This window comes from Ranitomeya variabilis, chromosome 2 (assembly GCF_051348905.1).
Source record: "Ranitomeya variabilis isolate aRanVar5 chromosome 2, aRanVar5.hap1, whole genome shotgun sequence".
Classification (NCBI taxonomy): domain Eukaryota; kingdom Metazoa; phylum Chordata; class Amphibia; order Anura; family Dendrobatidae; genus Ranitomeya; species Ranitomeya variabilis.
In genome coordinates, this window is record NC_135233.1 from 432,914,528 (window position 1) to 432,932,694 (window position 18,167).

The window sequence follows — 18,167 nt, forward strand, 5'->3', positions numbered from 1 at the left end:
ATCTCCACTTTGCACTGAGGAGGGGCAGAACCCCGAAACAGTGTCTGCAAATTGAGATTCTGGTTTGGCTTTTATCCTAAGTCATGTGACAAGGCTCGTTAAAGGGTTGACATTGACTTTTAGGATTGCTACTTCCAATAGGTGATGCTAGAGTTCTAGTTCTCTTTCTCTCTGAAGAGACAATTTGCATATTTCCCAGAGGAGCATTGCGGCTGTAAGTTTACTCATCGTGGCATGCTTAGCATGTCAGTCTCCGCAAGGAGAAACAATACTCCTTGGATATAAAACCGAAAAGGATAAGTCTTGCAGTTATGGAAATCTCAAGATGGATAGACGTGTTAATGATCTGCAAATCGTGAACAAAATTTTACAAAATGTCTGGCGTATGAGTCAATTGCTGAAATCCCGGCACCTCTAGCCTCGGCTGCTGTCACTATGGTTAATAATGGTCTTCTGAGGAAGGTTCTGCCACTGAATGCACTTGTGAAAATCATCAAGATCCGCTGCTGATAGCTGCTGTGTATTCACCGATCAATGACGTTCCAGATGTGCTCGATGAAGACAAGTCTGGAGACCCTGTAAGCCATGGCTGCACGTTTCGGCCACACAGGCCTTAGGTAGCATGAATATCAGGGTTCTAATGACAAGGGGAGTTGTCCAGTTGTCAATTAATTTATATATTTCCAGGAGTAATAACGGAGGAACATGCAATGCAGAATTTAACTTGACAGAATAAAGCAATTATTCTTATCATTTCACATTTTTTTTACTCTGCGTTTCAAATAGAGATTGGATTTTTTAAGAATTTTGTAGAAGAGAGCAAAAAAGGTATTTTGAAATGGTCTGTGATGTAGAACACATCTTTATGCACCGCTCCGACAGGGGAGCTGCCATTAGGAATGAGAAGTTTTAGGCCGGTGTTTAGAAAAGTAATGGCGCTATTTATTGTAACTGAGCGTATAATGTCTCCTCTGTGTCTGAACAAATCACTGAAGTGGAAGAGAAGGAAGAAGAAAAGAGAAGTTCACTGCCTCCCGCTTCAAATGAAACGGCTGCCCTGTGGGTCACGTATAACACACCGGAGGGCCCAACGACTGGATTCAAGCCTGGCACGTGAAATCCAATTTACTGTCTTATCTCATATCGCGGCGTTATTAATGGGCAGCAATAGTGAGGAAATGAGGCGCAGACTTCATCATTTAAGCTTCACTTCTTTTCAATGTATTGTACTTTGCAAAGAAAAAAAACAAGAGAAAATGTCATTTCACCAAGAAGCTGGTCTGTCTTGAAGGCCATAAGTCATGTATCTTGTGGACCATGATGAATGAGAATTCATAATTTTTCAGAAAAGTTTCTTGAAATTTACCTTGAATGATGAGGCTGAAAAACAATCATTATCATTAATGTAAGATATGGGAGGGCACCTGACATTCTTGAAAAATGTTTGCCAAGCCTGAAATGTTTTTCAAGAAAAGAATACACCTCGTTTGGATAGTTGTAAATGGAAAATGTTGCAAGTGTTTGCAGGAATTGCTTCTACTTGCCTGCACTGGCTTCAGTGACTGGCACTGTGTCCTCTTGACCTGGCCATCTACCTCTTGTTATTGTGCTCATTGTTCCCCTTTTTAAAGTCACACACTCCAACCTTATAGGACGATTTAGGCTGAGAGACGCTTCAGGTGTTGACCTCTCAACAAATCAAGCTCTGCAGCATTGCTGGGTTACTCTACTACACTGCTGGCCAGTTTTTACCTTGGACTCTGTGACAAACCCAGCTCTGTTATATTGTTGGACAAACCTGCTTAGTAGCTGCATCAGTGATGCCTTAAACTCTGTAACAAACCTAGCTCTGCTTTGAGTTAACTCTGCTAGACTTTAACCTCCTGTGGTCCTCAGCTCTGCAACTTTGGTTCTTCATTGCTGAGTTAACTCTTCTACATCGCTGTCAAACTGTGCTACACAACTTGCCATGACGTCAGTGTGCTCTATTTGTTCCGGTTCTGTTCCTTCAGTTGCCGTCCTGCCGCATCTGCCTCCATGCTTCCGGCCGCATCTGCCTCCATGCTTCCTGCCGCATCTGCCTCCATGCTTCCTGCCGCATCTGCCTCCATGCTTCCTCCCGCATCTGCCTCCATGCTTCCTGCCGCATCTGCCTCCATGGTTCCTGCCGCGTCTGCCTCCATGGTTCCTGCCGCGTCTGCCTCCATGGTTCCTGCCGCATCTGCCTCCATGGTTCCTGCCGCATCTGCCTCCATGGTTCCTGCCTCATCTGCCTCCATGGTTCCTGCCGCATCTGCCTCCATGGTTCCAAATAGCTCGTCCTGCTGTACCAAGTTCCTCTGTTCATGCTGCATAACAACTACTTGTCTGGACCAATGACTTCAAGGATCGATCTAGGTGCAATGTAACTATTGCATGTCATAGATATAGATGGAAATTAGTTTTAGAAGGACTGGATGGATAGGGTGCACCACGTTCCCCCACCAATGCACATAGAAATTGGGCAGCATTATCTCACAGTTTTAGCAGTAGTGGAAATCACATGTATAATGCCTTCCGTTTCTGTGACCATTGCTAAATGATGTGTGTGTGTGTGTATAGGACTTTGCCTGCAGAATCCGTAAGGTCTGTGAGGGCAGAAACCTGACCTTGCCCATGTGGCCTCCAATCTCCGAATTTCCACGTGACTTTAATGGCAGACACTGCTTTGTAAGCGCCTCGTCTTTAGATATAACAGCCCTTAAGATCATTGCTGATTGCTGATATCATCACAGATTGAAGCACAAAGTGCACTTTACAAGGAAGCAGTCGAGTGACCTGAAATTTTACCATGCCCCGCAAGGAAATATAAATCCTCAGGAAGATAGCTTTTCAGCCTGGCTCCCCGCCCAACATATCACCCTGGCGGTTTTCAGGAATCCTGAAAGTGAATTAAGAATAATGGGCCAAGAGATGCTGTATTCATTTAATGGAAAAGACCAGCAACAATGAACCAGAACTCGCCTTTTTAGAAAAGATGAGAGATAAACAGAGAATATCAGGTAAACACCAAGTGCAATGAACGTTCCTCAAGCTGATGGCGCAAAGGTTATTGTAGAGAAGGTTCTCATGATGTTCACGTATCAGAATATGTGAATGTCAAAGCGTCCAACTCATATTTGCAGCTTAACGTGGAAGTACAAGTTTTGTCCAACTTATGCCAATCTTCTATCCCTATAATTTATATATGGGATCTTCTGATTTGAGCTCTAACTCCTAGGAAAGTTGCACTACTAGGTCAAGAAGGCGAGCCTCGGAGAATGGCTGCTTTCCGTTCCTTTTTTGCTCTTGTCATCCCTCTCTTCTGCTCTGATTATATGGTGGAAGCAGGTTATTAAGACAACGGGCATCCAAAATGCTATCAGTAGTTGTGGCCTATTTTCTTGGTTTGACTTCTGATCCTGATCTTCTTCCTAAGTATTGCTTCTGCTTCACCCTTAGGATTGTTTCTGGTACCTGTCGTTCTAGCCCTGTCTCAGAACTTTGTCTCCGTTCCTCACTAGACTGCCCTCTCATCCACTGGTGCATCCTTAGCCCTCTCCCGAAGACGTCCATCAACTCCATTACTGACTATATTACTACGCTGTCAGTCTGTGACTACTTTGGTGACATCGGGGTCCTCCTGCAGAAAAGTTCTTGCCTTTTACTGTGGGCTTTACGTGTGAGGATTGGGCAATCCCTCAGGGTGCATTTACACTGGCCGAATATCATCAATGATCATTCCCAGAAACACTCGTTTCCCGATAAGCATACAGTGTAAACAGACTACCAGTCACCAGAAGAGTTGGTAAACTGCTCGTTTGTTGGGTGAAACTATTTTTCAGCTTGCTTGCAGCACATCGTCCGGTGAAAACAGAACCTTTGCTGCCAAGTACAATGATTTTTACATGGTCAGAATGATCATATGTTGTGCGTGTAATTGCAGTTGTACTGTCTGAACGGGCTATCCAACGACTATCGGCAAATGTGTGGCCAATTGGTGGTAAACACTACAAGTCAGCAAGAATAAACCGACCCTTAGACTACAAAACTACAAACCTCCGTGACAAATGGGTGACTGATTTAGATAATCGACTTTTCGTTGTGCGAATGTTTTGTACATACTTGTACAACGGAAAGTAGTGATCCTTACATGACTCTTGCTCTCTACAAAGTTGTCATGATCCAGAAGCAGAAGATTTCTTGTATTCTTTCACTTTTTGATTACGGTGTTGGTCCCGATTTCCTATAGTCTGAAAACTATTTTTGTGATCATTGTTGACATTTTATGTTTGGCCACCATGGTGCATACAACAATAGTAAAGTAACGTGGGCGTAATATAAAACTGTCGGACAGTTTTTGACCTGTCCAGGCGCCTATCTAAGGCCACCACAGCCTTCCATGATCACTACAGTAAGCGCATGTTGCTGCTTCTTCTTAGTGAAAGTGCCTGTGCTCAGACAACATGGCTGCGCTGCCTCCTATGCCAGCCGGTGATTGGCAGCTCGTTGGTTGGCTTGGATGTTTATGGCTCTCTACAAATCTGCCAGCAGCTCACAGTCTTCCAGGTTTACATAACACGACCTATTTACAAGGAGCTGTGTATCTGTCTGTTTACATAGATCCTCTGCACTAGAAAAAGAAGGTAAAAGCCTCGAGGAACTTTGTAGAAGAGAGTATTAGGACAGAAGACGTCAACAAATGAGTTTTTTTTGTCAATGATTGTCACATTTTAGATTGAAAAATGAATGATTGCACCAGTTTCTTACAAAATTTTGGTCTTAGTCTATAATTAAGCAGATTGCTTAAAGGGAAGCAATCATAAAAAAATTAAATCCATATCGCTCTCTGTATACTAAAATGAATTTCTGAACTCTTGCAGTTCTCACTCTGCCGCTCAATAGGCTGTTACTTCCTGCAGTGTAGAGATCAATTCTTGGCAGGTATCTCATTACCATAGACAGGATAAAAATGTTGTTAAAACCTACAGACACTGTATCTACCATTCATAAAAGGATGTGGACACAGTACACTCTCCTCTCTGCACAATAATCTCTGCACAGGTCATGGAGCATGTTCACAACCCTCTCCCATAGAAGTAGAGCAGCAGCTCGGGCTACAATGCTTCCCCGTAATCATTTACAGAAAATAGAGCAAAAAGCTACAATAAAGAAATAAAAATAAATTAGGAAAAACTCAATATATATGAACATCTGACTTTAATTCTAAAAGTAATCTAGATGGTGCATTCGATCAGTTGACGTTGACCGTCTTCCTGCAGCTTCTTGGAACGAAGACAGGAGCGTGAATTGGAGAACTCTGCTGTAATCTGTGACTTGCTCCGCAGCAAATCCCGCTTCCACCACAGGTTCTCAGGTCACCAGAAGTGACAGGAAGATTCATTAGCAACCTTATAATAATGAGCAATGGAGAGGTTTTATAAAGTCTCACGGTGAGAAAAAGAGTGGAGGGCGGTAAAAGGGCACGGGATCAATATTTAGGATTCAGAAGGTGTCATCTAAAATACTGAAATGATCTCAATTACTGCTGTATGTGAATCTCATGGTAAAGCGTTCATTTTATGGTAATTCTTCTTATTATGGTGTCACGGGGAACGTGTTCATCGGAAAATGACCTCTTGCCTTATCTGGCTGTTAAATGTATGTATGTATTATATATGCTACTCCACATTGAAATTCAACTCCCAGGAAAGAAAAAGTGCTGGAATGATGGAAATCACAGAATGAATAGACCATTTACTGATCTGCAACTGATGGAAAAAATGGAATCAAATTTTTCAAAATATTAAGATTTATTTAGTCTTGAGTATGAGCCACATGCAGAAACCCCGGCATCTCCAATCTCGGCTGCTATCAATGAGGTTATTAATGATCGTTTGAGGAACATACAGCTGCTGAATGCCCTTGGGCAAATCATCATAATCCACTGCTGGCATCGCCTCTGTAATCCCTCGGCCCTCGATGGAGAGACGCTGCAGCTACGGGAGGACATTCCTCGAAAGTCAATAATGAGGACATTCCTCGACAGTCAATAATAAAGCGAGAAGTTTTGAATGTTTTTTCCATTTTTTCATCATTTGCATATAATATCTATCTACAGTATCATTATCTAATATATTGTTGTGCTAATGTCCATGTGCCCAACAAGAACTAGGAGTCTAATATTAGGCCTAGCACACAGTATGAAAATTGCACCTGGCACTCTTTTAATATTTGGCCACCATTTATTGTAAAAGGAGTAAAATGAAGAGTCACTTGTAGAGAAGGATCTGGGTGGAAGAAGTTCCTGTAAAACGCACGTTGGGGTGAGGGTGCGATATAGCTAGCCATTTATGATTCCCGGAGTCTTGCCACTACCCGTTCATACAGGTACTTTTATTTCAAAGGGTCTTCTTAAAAACATCAGCATGGGAGACTTTGTTTGTATATAGAAGGTGAATTCAATAGTTCCTCCTGCACCCATGTGACCCCTTAATTGCTTTTTAATCCTTTCTATTTATGATCCTACATTCAATTTGAGGAAATGCTGATACTAAAAGTTTCTTTATTCAGTGGAATTCTAGGACCCTCTCTTCATCGATGACGGTATTGGGTTTTGTCCCTTTTATGTTCATGTGTGTTATCTTTGTACTAGTTAGATCTTTTTCTATGTATATATATATATATATATATATATATATATATATATATATATATATATATATATATATATATATATATATATATATATATATATATATATATATATATTATCCCAGGTGCACAATAGGAATCATCTTTAGATGGGGGGTCACAGTGCTTGAATTTTTCTAATAACCTTTCTATATACTGATATATCCTATTCGGATAGTACATTTTTTTTTTTTTTTTTTTTTTTTGGGCTACACTGTCGTCCCCTATAGGACATTCTTCTTTTTTTTTTTTTTTTTTTTAAATTGTATTCTTTTTAAATCATTTTGTTTCAATAATAGTTATTTTAATACTATGTATCTTTTCGGTGCTCAACTTTGTATACACTTAGCTTGAGTGTGTGGTTTTGATTTGTACTATGTAGTAAGTGCCATAATTTATTATTTTTGGATATTATTGAGTAACAAAAAAGCTATTAGTCTGTGGAATAGTCGTCCTTCGAAGCTGGTCGCAGCGGGAACTAATGATGGTTTCAGAAAAGGCCCGGATGCTTTTATGTACCGTAAATGTCTAAGGTTCAGACGTTTTGTCCAGTGTATTGACAATTGGGAGGAAAAGATTTGCTCTTTTAGGTCTGACCGAATCATAGATTGTGGGTGAACATATACCTCAGTTGAACTTGGTGGACCTATGTAAACTACCGTATGTACGGTAACTTTAATTCATGCACCACTGGCCGGATATCTTCTTTTCTATTGTCCGTCACCTGATTTATTTGTCTCCTCCATTGTCTTACAGAAGGACAGCTGATACCTGGGAGCAACGGCACAAGATGTAACATCCCTGGGAACTTCATGTGCAGCAGCGGGGACTGTATTCCGGGCAGCTGGCAGTGCGATGGATTACCCGACTGCTTTGATGAGAGCGATGAAAAAGAGTGTCGTAAGTTGACCTCGGCCTTTTTTTTTTCCCCATTACGTGAACATCGATTTGAGAGAATTTTGTGGAGTGAATAAAATTAGAAAAACATGGCTGATTGTTTCCAAACACAGCGCCACACCTGTACAGAGGTTGTCCAAGGTATTGCGGCTTAACCGCAGTGACTTGCTGCATAGTTGCAATACCGAACACATCCTATAGAAGCAATCAGCCATATATTTTTAATCCTGGATGACCCACTTTATAGGGAATGTATCACCAGAAAATGACCGATCAGGTTTTAGTGTTAAATATTTTTGGGTGTGTAATATATATATATTTTTTCCCATATCATGTTTTGTATTACAAATAAAAAAAAAAAAATAGAAATCTTGCAATTTTCACACTGGCCACGTTTTTTTTTTGACTACCTGTTCACGAAATTTACATGTACATTACCTGCGGTGAACAGACTTAGACACTATCTTTTGTATCGAGGCATCTAATGTGTGCGGGTAGAATTCATTTTGAAGGGAGGAGGAGGAGGTGAGCTGTGACATCACCTATTGTGAATGGTGGATCCTGTATTATCTGCTATATATAGAGGTGTTATCAGTCATTGTACAGGAGGAGGAGGTGAGCTGTGACATCACCTATTGTGAATGGTGGATCCTGTGTTATCTACTGTATATAGAGGTGTTATCAGTCATTGTACAGGAGGAGGAGGTGAGCTGTGACATCACCTATTGTGAATGGTGGATCATGTGTTATCTACTGCATATAGAGGTGTTATCAGTCATTGTACAGGAGGAGGTGAGCTGTGACATCACCTATTGTGAATGGTGGATCCTGTGTTATCTCCTGTATATAGAGGTGTTATCAGTCATTGTACAGAGGAGGTGAGCTGTGACATCACCTATTGTGAATGGTGGATCCTGTGTTATCTACTGTATACAGAGGTACAGAGGTGTTATTAGTCATTGTACAGGAGGAGGAGGTGAGTTGTGACATCACCTATTGTGTATGGTGATCCTGTATTATCTACTGTATATAGAGGTGTTATCAGTCATTGTACAGGAGGAGGAGGAGGTGAGCTGTGACATCACCTATTGTGAATGATGGATCCTGTGTTATCTACTGTATATAGAGGTGTTATCAGTCATTGTACAGGAGGAGGTGAGCTGTGACATCACCTATTGTGATTTGCAGATACTGTCATCAGCTGTGTATAGAGGTTTTCGTGCCTCTGCTGATAATGAGACTGCTGAAAACTCTTATGTGAAACGACAGGAAGTTGGTCTAAAATAGGCCTGTGTGAAAATAGCAAGATTACTTTTTTATTTTTTATAAAGATCGTGATTAAAAGCATATTTTCTTTGATAAGATACATGTAACATAAAGATCTGATGTAAAACAATAGGTCATTTTCTGACAATGTATTCCGAGACTCGGATAAGCTGGGACTTGCATTCATATTGTGGACCATAAAATAAGCTCTACGGTCGTACGATCCAGCCTTTACCAATATTATGGCTAATCTCCCTTCAAGTACATTTCAAGGTACAGGCTGAATTTCCTGCAAAATCAGTTAATATCTGTGAGTTTGCACAGCAATGAGCACGATGGTGCCATAATCCCCCCTATTATCCAGGCTCACATTGTGTAAATGTCTTTGCCCTCAGCCTGATAGAGCCATGGTCAGTCCACAGAAACCTCAGATAGCGGTTATTTATTTATTTATTTTCTAAACATGAGGCCACAGTGAAATACTGCTTGTAGCAACTCTTCGGGCATGAGCCCTCGATCATACGGAGTAGGGTAAATGTTTGGGTGGTCACCCATTAATTTTCCTTCTTTCGGGTCCCCATTTCCAGGACTCCAGTGTGCAGGGACTTGGTGTCCACTTTGCTCTTCTCTCATCTGCAACGTCCGGCATAATCTGCATGTATCGTCCACCACAATTTTTACAGACCCACGAAATGTGACTTTAAAACACAAAAACGTTCCATCTGGAAAACCAGAGATGTTCCAATGCAGAAACTGCATTTCTAACAGGAGAGCAGAGATTGTTAGTATTTTTTAAAGGGATTCTCCAAGAATGAAATTAAATGACCCCCCCTCACATAATTCAAACTGCAACCTATCCTAATCACGTTGTCTGATGGACTGTTTTCTGACAAAGCACCGCTCCCGAGACCTGAGTTTTAACAGACGGAAGAGCTGTATCGTACATAGAAGTTCCTCAGTGAGCCAAGAAGCAGGGCTGTGATATCAGTAGAAATAAATCCTCTCCGCAACTGACTGAGCATGGAGGACTGAACCTGGAAAAATAAATCCTTTGTGCTCAGTCAGCTGAGGAGAAGATTTACTTCTGCTGTCACAGCCCTTCTCCTCTCCTCACGAAGGTAGGTGTGCTTATGATACAGCTCTTCTGTCAGTTGAGGCGCAGGTCTCCGGAGCTGTGTATGCAGCTTGCCCCTCAGTACATCGTTAATCACTGGATGTTTTGTGACAGAATAGAGACTACTGTCAGCAGAAACTGGTATTCTGCTGACAGATTTGTGAATTTTGGCTGTACAGTTTTTTTGTTTTTTTTCTGTGCTGTTTTATTAAGTGTCTCTCTTGCTTGTGAAGGGAACAATTCCTACTTTGCTCACCACAGGTAGAAAACCTGCATCCAGCGCAGTCACGATTTTTGCAAAATTGATTAGAAATCCTGACTTTTGCTGCAGTTTGATCAAACGGTGTAAATCCAGCCTTGGCTTTGTATCCAGTCTAGACTATCTCTGTGACCTAAATACATCAGCAGCTGAAGCGCCAGTCTCCCTCCTCTCCTGATTGTGTATCAGTGTAGATTAAGGAGTTTTATGTAAATGAACCGCAGTTATTTTTCGTTTTCTTTGTAGTTCAGTTACCCATTTTGATGATCTCTTTTTGCTGTTAGTGAATAGTTTGTGACCTTGTTATAAAGGAATGTACACCTCGATAAGCTCCCGGCATGTACTTTAACGTTCTCTTAGACACCCATTCACGAGACAGAGGCAAAATGAATGTCCGGTGTTTCTGCTATTGAACATTATCCTTCATTAGTGTATATGCCGACAGTAGCCACTTTTTAGTATGCACTTTACGTTACTAATTTAGTCTTGTTGGGCCAGGAGCCGCCCCATCCTGAGTCCTTTCAGCTTGGCTGGTGCTCCTTAACTTGTGAGCAAATTATACTAGTTTACTAGGTCAGTGGCCAGAGCTTGTATAAAAGTGGCTGGATGACTGCTGACTTTAGTTGCTAAGCTTGCCCCCTTCTCTGGTAATCACAAAGAAGGGTCTGGCTGAGATATTGAAATATAGCACCCCATAATAAACAGCTCCCTTCTTGTGCCGACAGAGTATTGCCATCAACTAAGTAGAAGACTGGAAGCCAAGGTATCGAGACCTTGGATGGAGAAGCCACCAGAGGATCTCCAGGCCCGTGGGTGGAGTGGCAGTCAGAGCGTCCGCGGGACCGTGGATGGAGCGGCTGCCAGAGGGTCCCTGAGACCTTGGGTCTAGCGGCTGCCAGAGGGTCCCCGGGACCTTGGGTCGAGCGGCTGCCAGAGGGTCCCCGGGACCTTGTGTGGAGCGGCTGCCAGAGGGTCCCCGGGACCTTGTGTGGAGCGGCTGCCAGAGGGTCCCCGGGACCTTGGGTGGAGCGGCTGCCAGAGGGTCCCTGGGACCTTGGGTGGAGCGGCTGCCAGAGGGTCCCCTGGACCTTGGGTGGAGCGGCTGCCAGAGGGTCCCCGGGACCTTGGATGGAGCGGCAGTCAGAGGGTCTGCGGGACCTTGGGAGGAGCGGATACCAGAGAATCCCAGGGACCTTGGATGGAGCGGCTGCCAGAGGGTCCGAGGGACCTTGGGTGGAGCGGCTATTGGAGGTTGTCTTAATTGAATACTGTTATGGCAAACCCTTTTTAATTCACAAATTCCTTTATTTGAAGCCCCAAATCTTGAATGATTGCTGCAAGACAGGATTTATTATAGTCGTAAATATGACGTCTTATATGATTACATCTCGTGTGCCCTTGCTGCCTCTGCTGGCCCAGCGCGGTACTGTATCCTTGTCCCTAGATTACACATCCCTTTGCTTATCCAAAGCTCTTGGTCCTATGAATGAAAGAAATCAAAAAAATAAATTATGTATATATTAGTGTGTGTGTCACAGCTGACGCAAGTCGACAGCTGCATCAAACTTTCCTAAGGCAAAACTGTTGCAGTCTACTCCTATTTTTATCTGAATCCCCACTGCAGAACGTGATTCTGTGATAGACCCGGCCTACTTCCTAGACGGCTCCTTTCACAAATGATTTTCCTTGATGGCAAATAGATAATCGGTTGCAGCACGGGGACATTGAGTAATGACAGTTGTATAGAAAAGCCTATTCTCTCTAGATTCCAGATCGGAGCTTATTAAATAGTTGTTGTCTTGGAAAATAAAGCATGTAACGCCCAAAATTGTCAACTAGGGGCTGCCAGTAACATTATAAATGGTCCAATAGCTCTGTTATTGGGCACAGCATCGGCTTGTGAGACCGCACATCAGTCATGTTGTAGTGATAGATTAAAGTACAGCTCAGCATTTGTCCCTCCAGTAATACATGCCGTGTGCCCGGCTGCCATACTGAAAGTTCGGCTACCGAGAGAAAATGATTTCTTAGGAGCCGCCGGCTTTGTCATACAAGTGTGGCTGGCACTGCTACAGTCACAGTGAGCAGCGGCTGTAAGCCTACCCCGGGACTTTAACAGCTGGCTCTACACTGATGCACTGCTGAGCCGGCTGTCACTCAAACTACCGGGGCATGGTTACAGCCGCCGCTGTCTGAGATTACTGTAGCTCCGGCCACGCCTACATGACTGAAAGCCGGCGGCTCTGAGAGGGATAAAAAAAGAAAAAGGCTATTGAAACAATGTCACAGAAAAGGGAGGCATCTTGGAAAGTTCTATTGCATTTTTTTTCTGTAAAATTAAGTATCTTTTCTTAGAACTTTTTATTCCTCTGTTGATTATCTTGGAAAAGGAAAAATACATTGGATGTTACCACCTATCACCTTGTCAACATCTGATAATAGATGAAAGGTGACCAAAGTGGCTGATTTCGGCCGGGTTCAGAAGACTCTTCCAGATGGAATTTCCACATGGATCCTTTTGTTTTCGGAGAAGATGAGTCGGGGTCAGAGGTTCCCAGATAATGGTTTTCTCCTTTCTGCTCATGTGTACGGAGAGGTTGAGCGAGAGAGCCGACTGCCGAACCAATGTCCTTCCGATAGATATCTCGAGTATGGCCGCTAATATGCCCAATTGTTTTCTATTCTTTTTTTTTTTTTTTTTTTCTTTTTTTGCTGCAATCTGAGAAGAGAACAAGAAATTACCTGGAACATAAATTGCTATAAACGCCTGTCTTCCATGTTTTGTTCTCATCAATTTTCTAAGGGGCAAAGGGCAACATTTGCAATTTAAAGTGAATTATACGCATTAGACTACACCTCTGTTCTCCGACTTCAGCGTTATCCTCCAGGTTTTAGGATTTGTGATGCTGCAGTGGTCAAAGCGCTGACTCTTCATTATGGATCATTGTGTCTATCCCGACCGGATTCATTCAATCCACATCGATCAAGGAGATGGGTCAATTTAGTCCAAGTTCTGTTCATCAGAAAACCGCAGTTCTTTAGAATCTCCGATTTAGTCTCATGCCAGGAAGAAAAGGCCCGAATGAAAATGACAGCTGACGATAAGCAGATGAGTTGGTGGCCCCTTTATGTAGGAACTCCACTTATCTGGAATCCCAGACAAAGGATGAAAAGATGGCTATCCAGGAGCATGGCCAGGACCCGGATAACTTGGGTAAGTGCCGGGGGTCCGCTCTTCCCAGGTCTCCTTTGGCAACATCTGTCACGCATGTATGTATAGAGGGGGCTTAGGATCTGATATGTTACACAGCCGGCAGCCAAGTCTACTCTCTGTGATTGGAGCTAGCTCTGTTCGCAGCAGTTTAACCTCTTAGATGCCGCTGTTAATCGTGACCGCAGCATTTAAGCTGTTGGAAACGGAGTTTTTTTCTAACAATATTCCTCTTGCAGGGCTTGATTTATGTTGTACGAGCTGTAGTTTTTATTGCCACCATTTTGGGGTTCATATGATTTTCCAATCTTTTTTTTTTTTTCTTTTAGTTTTTTTTTTTTTTTTATAAGACGAAGTAACCATAAAGTAGTGACTATGCCATTTATATTTATTTTTTCCATTTTTGGCATTCACTTATGGGCTAAACATTCTTAGATTTTTACTAATTCGGACAGTTACGCACACTGCAATAACAAATAATGTTACATTTTTTTTCATTTACAATGTTCATCAAGTGTTCAGAAAGTTTTACATTTTCTAAATAAAAAAAAAAAAGTAAAAAAAAAAAGGGTGAAAAACATAAATGCATAAATAATGTATATTTTTTTTGGTCCCCCTAGAGGACTTGAACTTGCAGTCACTTGTATAATATACTGTGATCTGGACAAGCTCTTCCCGCGTTTTCAGACGCTTAAATGCCTCCATCGTGATTGACAGTGGTATCGAAGTGGTTAAACAGCTGCGATCAGAGCTCGCTCTGATCACTGCAGTTAGATTCAGGTGTCAGCTATTTAAGAAACTTGATTCCAGCTCACATCAAGGAAAATAGAAAAAATTGGAGTCCGGCTCAACAGGACTGGATTTTCCATTTCTTTTTATTTTTCAAATAAATGACTGGGTCATGAGTAAGACTGCCTAGTGCAGTCGAAACGCGTCGACTGGGTCATGTTGACCATGTAAAATTTTTTTTTTTTGTATGCACCATATTTTCTTTTGAAAAATAAAAAGAAAAGGAAAATCCAGTCCTGTTGAGCTGGACTCAAATAGTTGACGAAAATAGAAAAAAAAATTGAACTCCACCCTGGAGCCTGCTCAGTACATGCAGTGCTCTTGTGTATGGTGGGTGTTGCCCATTGAAATCTGGGCAGAATAGACCCCCATGTTTCATGGACACTTTACCAGGTTTGTTGGTGATGACACTGTATGTAGGGCTGTTGTGAATGAATGGTTTTTACCGCACTCCAATGTATACGTTCAAGACCTAAGCCCTGGGCGGCATCTGCACCTGGATATACTGGCATGCTCCCACTGCTGCTGCCAGGGTCCGATCATCTCCAATATGGGCCGTTTAACCCCTTAGGTTACTCCACCAATATCAACTGAGGCATCCAAGCATTTAGGGAAGGTTTCTGTTTAGCCATTACTAGACGCCACCATTACGCCTACCCCCGTTTCCTGTAGGTAGCGATTGGGTTTCTGTAATCTCAGGGTCTGAAAGAAAACAGATAAAGTTGTGTTATTTTGCAGTTGTCCCATCTCCTTCCATACTCCAGAGCTATTTTCAAAATTCTGCTTTCTTCAGGTTAAAGGATTATTCCCACTGGGACCATTTATGGCAAACCAGTAGGATATGACACAAATGTCCGATCTGTCCGGAGAGCGAGGCCCCAGCATGTGTTATCGGAAACGGCGAAGGATGGCCACCCATTCATAACTTTTTAGATTAATTTGTTTTGGAGCGCCAAAAATTGCTGAGCAAACTCAAGCGGCAATTTATGAGTTTGCCGTAAATATCCCAGATGGAACAACCCTTTTAAATATATATATTTTTTTTATACTTTCCAGCTGCGGCGAAACTGAGTCTTTGTTCACACGCACACTCGGAGTGACCGTATTTCTCTCTTTCCTCTTTATTTTTTTTTTTTTACTTTACATCAGACAAGTATGTAAAAATCAGAAGACCTGCGCCCCTGCGGACAGGTAACTTTCCACCATGGATGTTCTAGATGGACTCTTACATTACCTGCATGCCGTACTTTCATCTTTTCATCGTAGTAAGGAGGCAGATATTTAATTTAATAAGATTGCTCAAGCTATAAGCCCAGTCCTTCTATTCACTGACATACAACATTAGAAAAACTGCATCAGAAAATTAATTGTGTAAATCCTTTTGTTACATTTTGTTTTAAAACATTTTTAATGTTTATTTTAATATAATGATATGAAAAATAAAAATAAACTCTTGTAATTTTCACACTGCCTACCAGGCCTAATATCAGATTTTCCCTGTTGGGCACATGGACATTAGCAGCAATAAACAGACTCGGGTCCTAGATCTTTGAATAGAAGTGTTATCTGAGCATGCTCTAATCTGGGCAAAGGGCATTGGGAATTATGTGATCTGTGAAATCTCCTATTGTGTATGGTGGATCCTGTGTTATCTACTGTATATAGAGTTGTTATCAGTCATTGTACAGGAGGGGAGCTGTGACATCACCTATTGTGAATGGTGGATCCTGTGTTATCTACTGTATATAGAGTTGTTATCAGTCATTGTACAGGAGGGGAGGTGAGCTGTGACATCACCTATTGTGTATGGTGGATCCTGTGTTATCTACTGCATATAGAGGTGTTATCAGTCATTGTACAGGAGGAGGAGGTGAGCTGTGACATCACCTATTGTGAATGATGGATCCTGTGTTATCTCCTGTATATAGAGGTGTTATCAGTCATTGTACAGGAGGAGGAGGTGAGCTGTGACATCATCTATTGTGGATGGTGGATCCTGTGTTATCTACTGTATATAGAGTTGTTATCAGTCATTGTACAGGAGGGGAGGTGAGCTGTGACATCACCTATTGTGAATGGTGGATCCTGTGTTATCTACTGTATATAGAGGTGTTATCAGTCATTGTACAGGAGGGGAGGTGAGCTGTGACATCACCTATTGTGAATGGTGGATCCTGTGTTATCTACTGTATATAGAGATGTTATCAGTCATTGTACAGGAGGAAGAGGAGGTGAGCTGTGACATCAACTATTGTGAATGGTGGATCCTGTGTTATCTACTGTATATAGAGGTGTTATCGGTCATTGTACAGGAGGAGTGAGCTGTGACATCACCTATTGTGAATGGTGGATCCTGTGTTATCTACTGTATATAGAGGTGTTATCAGTCATTGTACAGGAGGAGGAGGTGAGCTGTGACATCATCTATTGTGGATGGTGGATCCTGTGTTATCTACTGTATATAGAGGTGTTATCAGTCATTATACAGGAGGAGGTGAGCTGTGACATCACCTATTGTGAATGGTGGATCCTTTATCTACTGTATATAGAGATGTTATCAGTCATTGTACAGGAGGAGGTGAACTGTGACATCACCTATTGTGAATGGTGGATCCTGTGTTATCTACTGTATATAGGTGTTCCATTTTTTGTAATTTTGTCTGTGATGATAATGAGTGCTGAAAAGTCATCTGTACAGTCTATTATTATAAGACCTAGTGGCTATTGTGCAAATTGCAAGATTTTGATTTATTTTTCTACTCTATATAATGATATAGAAAATAAAGAAAGAAAGAATATGTTGGACATTAAACAATATATATTTAAGATAAAAGCCTGATTCAACCAATAGGTTGTTTACTGATGACACATTTTCTTTCGAAGACCTTAGACCCCAGCAGAATGTCTGCCTCCGTGAAATGTGCTCTTGCATTGTGGTACTTGTGGTCCTGCCTGCTCCTACCTGTCCCTACCATCTGTGACTTTATAACCTCCAAATCCTGAGACTGGTAAATCATCTCCATCCTGGAGAGAGAGGCCCTATCAGGACCCTGTCCTCCTGTGGAGTATTTATTGGAGGTTACATCTACTCTGCGGGCGTCAATCACAAGGGCGAGCGTCCATCACAAGGGCGGCACATGGATGATTTATGAACATTTCCAGCCCCTTGTCATGTTACATGGTTGTGAAGAGACACCTCACCCCCTCCGAATAGCTGCGCCTGTCCTCCATCTGTGTCCGGTCCAGGTGCACAGGGGCTCACTTTAATTATTTTTACTGTTGTTTTGTTAAAAAATCCTGTTGACAGATCCTGTCCATTATCCATTGTTTTTGTGTGCATCCTTCATCCGTCAGTAATTATCCAGAATCACTCAGCATTTTTATTTTTCTGAGCCATAAGTGACTCCTGCAGAAAGGAGAATAATAAGTCCACGCTTTATATTTTCATGCGTGTGTACGTTAACATGACAAATACCAGTATTTGACTTGTATCCTTCATTTTTATCCATATTTCCAAAGTGTTGATAAATGCTTGGGATAGGTCATAAAAAAAAATCCAGACACCCGGCACCCCCACCAATCACCGGTGTGCAGCTCCCGTGGTGGATGGATATGAACGACATGGAGCCAGAACAGCGCAGCTACATACACCGTGGTACTACCGCTCATCTCTCATTGAAATAAATAGGAGCTGAGCCGCAGTACCTAAGAACGACCACTACACTGTGTATGGCGCTGTGGTAATATAAAATATATTATATTATATTATATTATATTAGATGGTGGCCCGATTCTAACGTATCGGGTATTCTAGAATATGTAGGTAGTATGTAGCACAGGCTACGTACTATATTGCACAGTGACGTAGTATATAACACAACCGACGTAGTATATAACATAGCTGCGTAGTATATAACAGA

The 18,167-nt window shown here is 42.0% G+C and overlaps 1 protein-coding gene across 4 annotated transcripts in view; it reads left to right on the forward strand.

Moving 5' to 3' along the window:
* LDLRAD3 (low density lipoprotein receptor class A domain containing 3) overlaps positions 1–18,167 on the forward strand; it is a 143,616-nt gene that overhangs the window by 32,472 nt on the left and 92,977 nt on the right. For 2 of the 4 annotated variants that reach the window (XR_013221465.1, XM_077287031.1), the window contains exons 2-3: positions 7,468–7,611; positions 15,397–15,438. Coding sequence is in view for 2 of the 4 variants with exons in the window: in XM_077287031.1 (XP_077143146.1) it covers positions 7,468–7,611; positions 15,397–15,438 (186 nt within the window). In the remaining 2 variants the exon portion in view is untranslated. The remainder of the gene's footprint in view (positions 1–7,467; positions 7,612–15,396; positions 15,439–18,167) is intronic. The other 2 variants (XR_013221466.1, XM_077287032.1) reach the window with 1 other exon arrangement.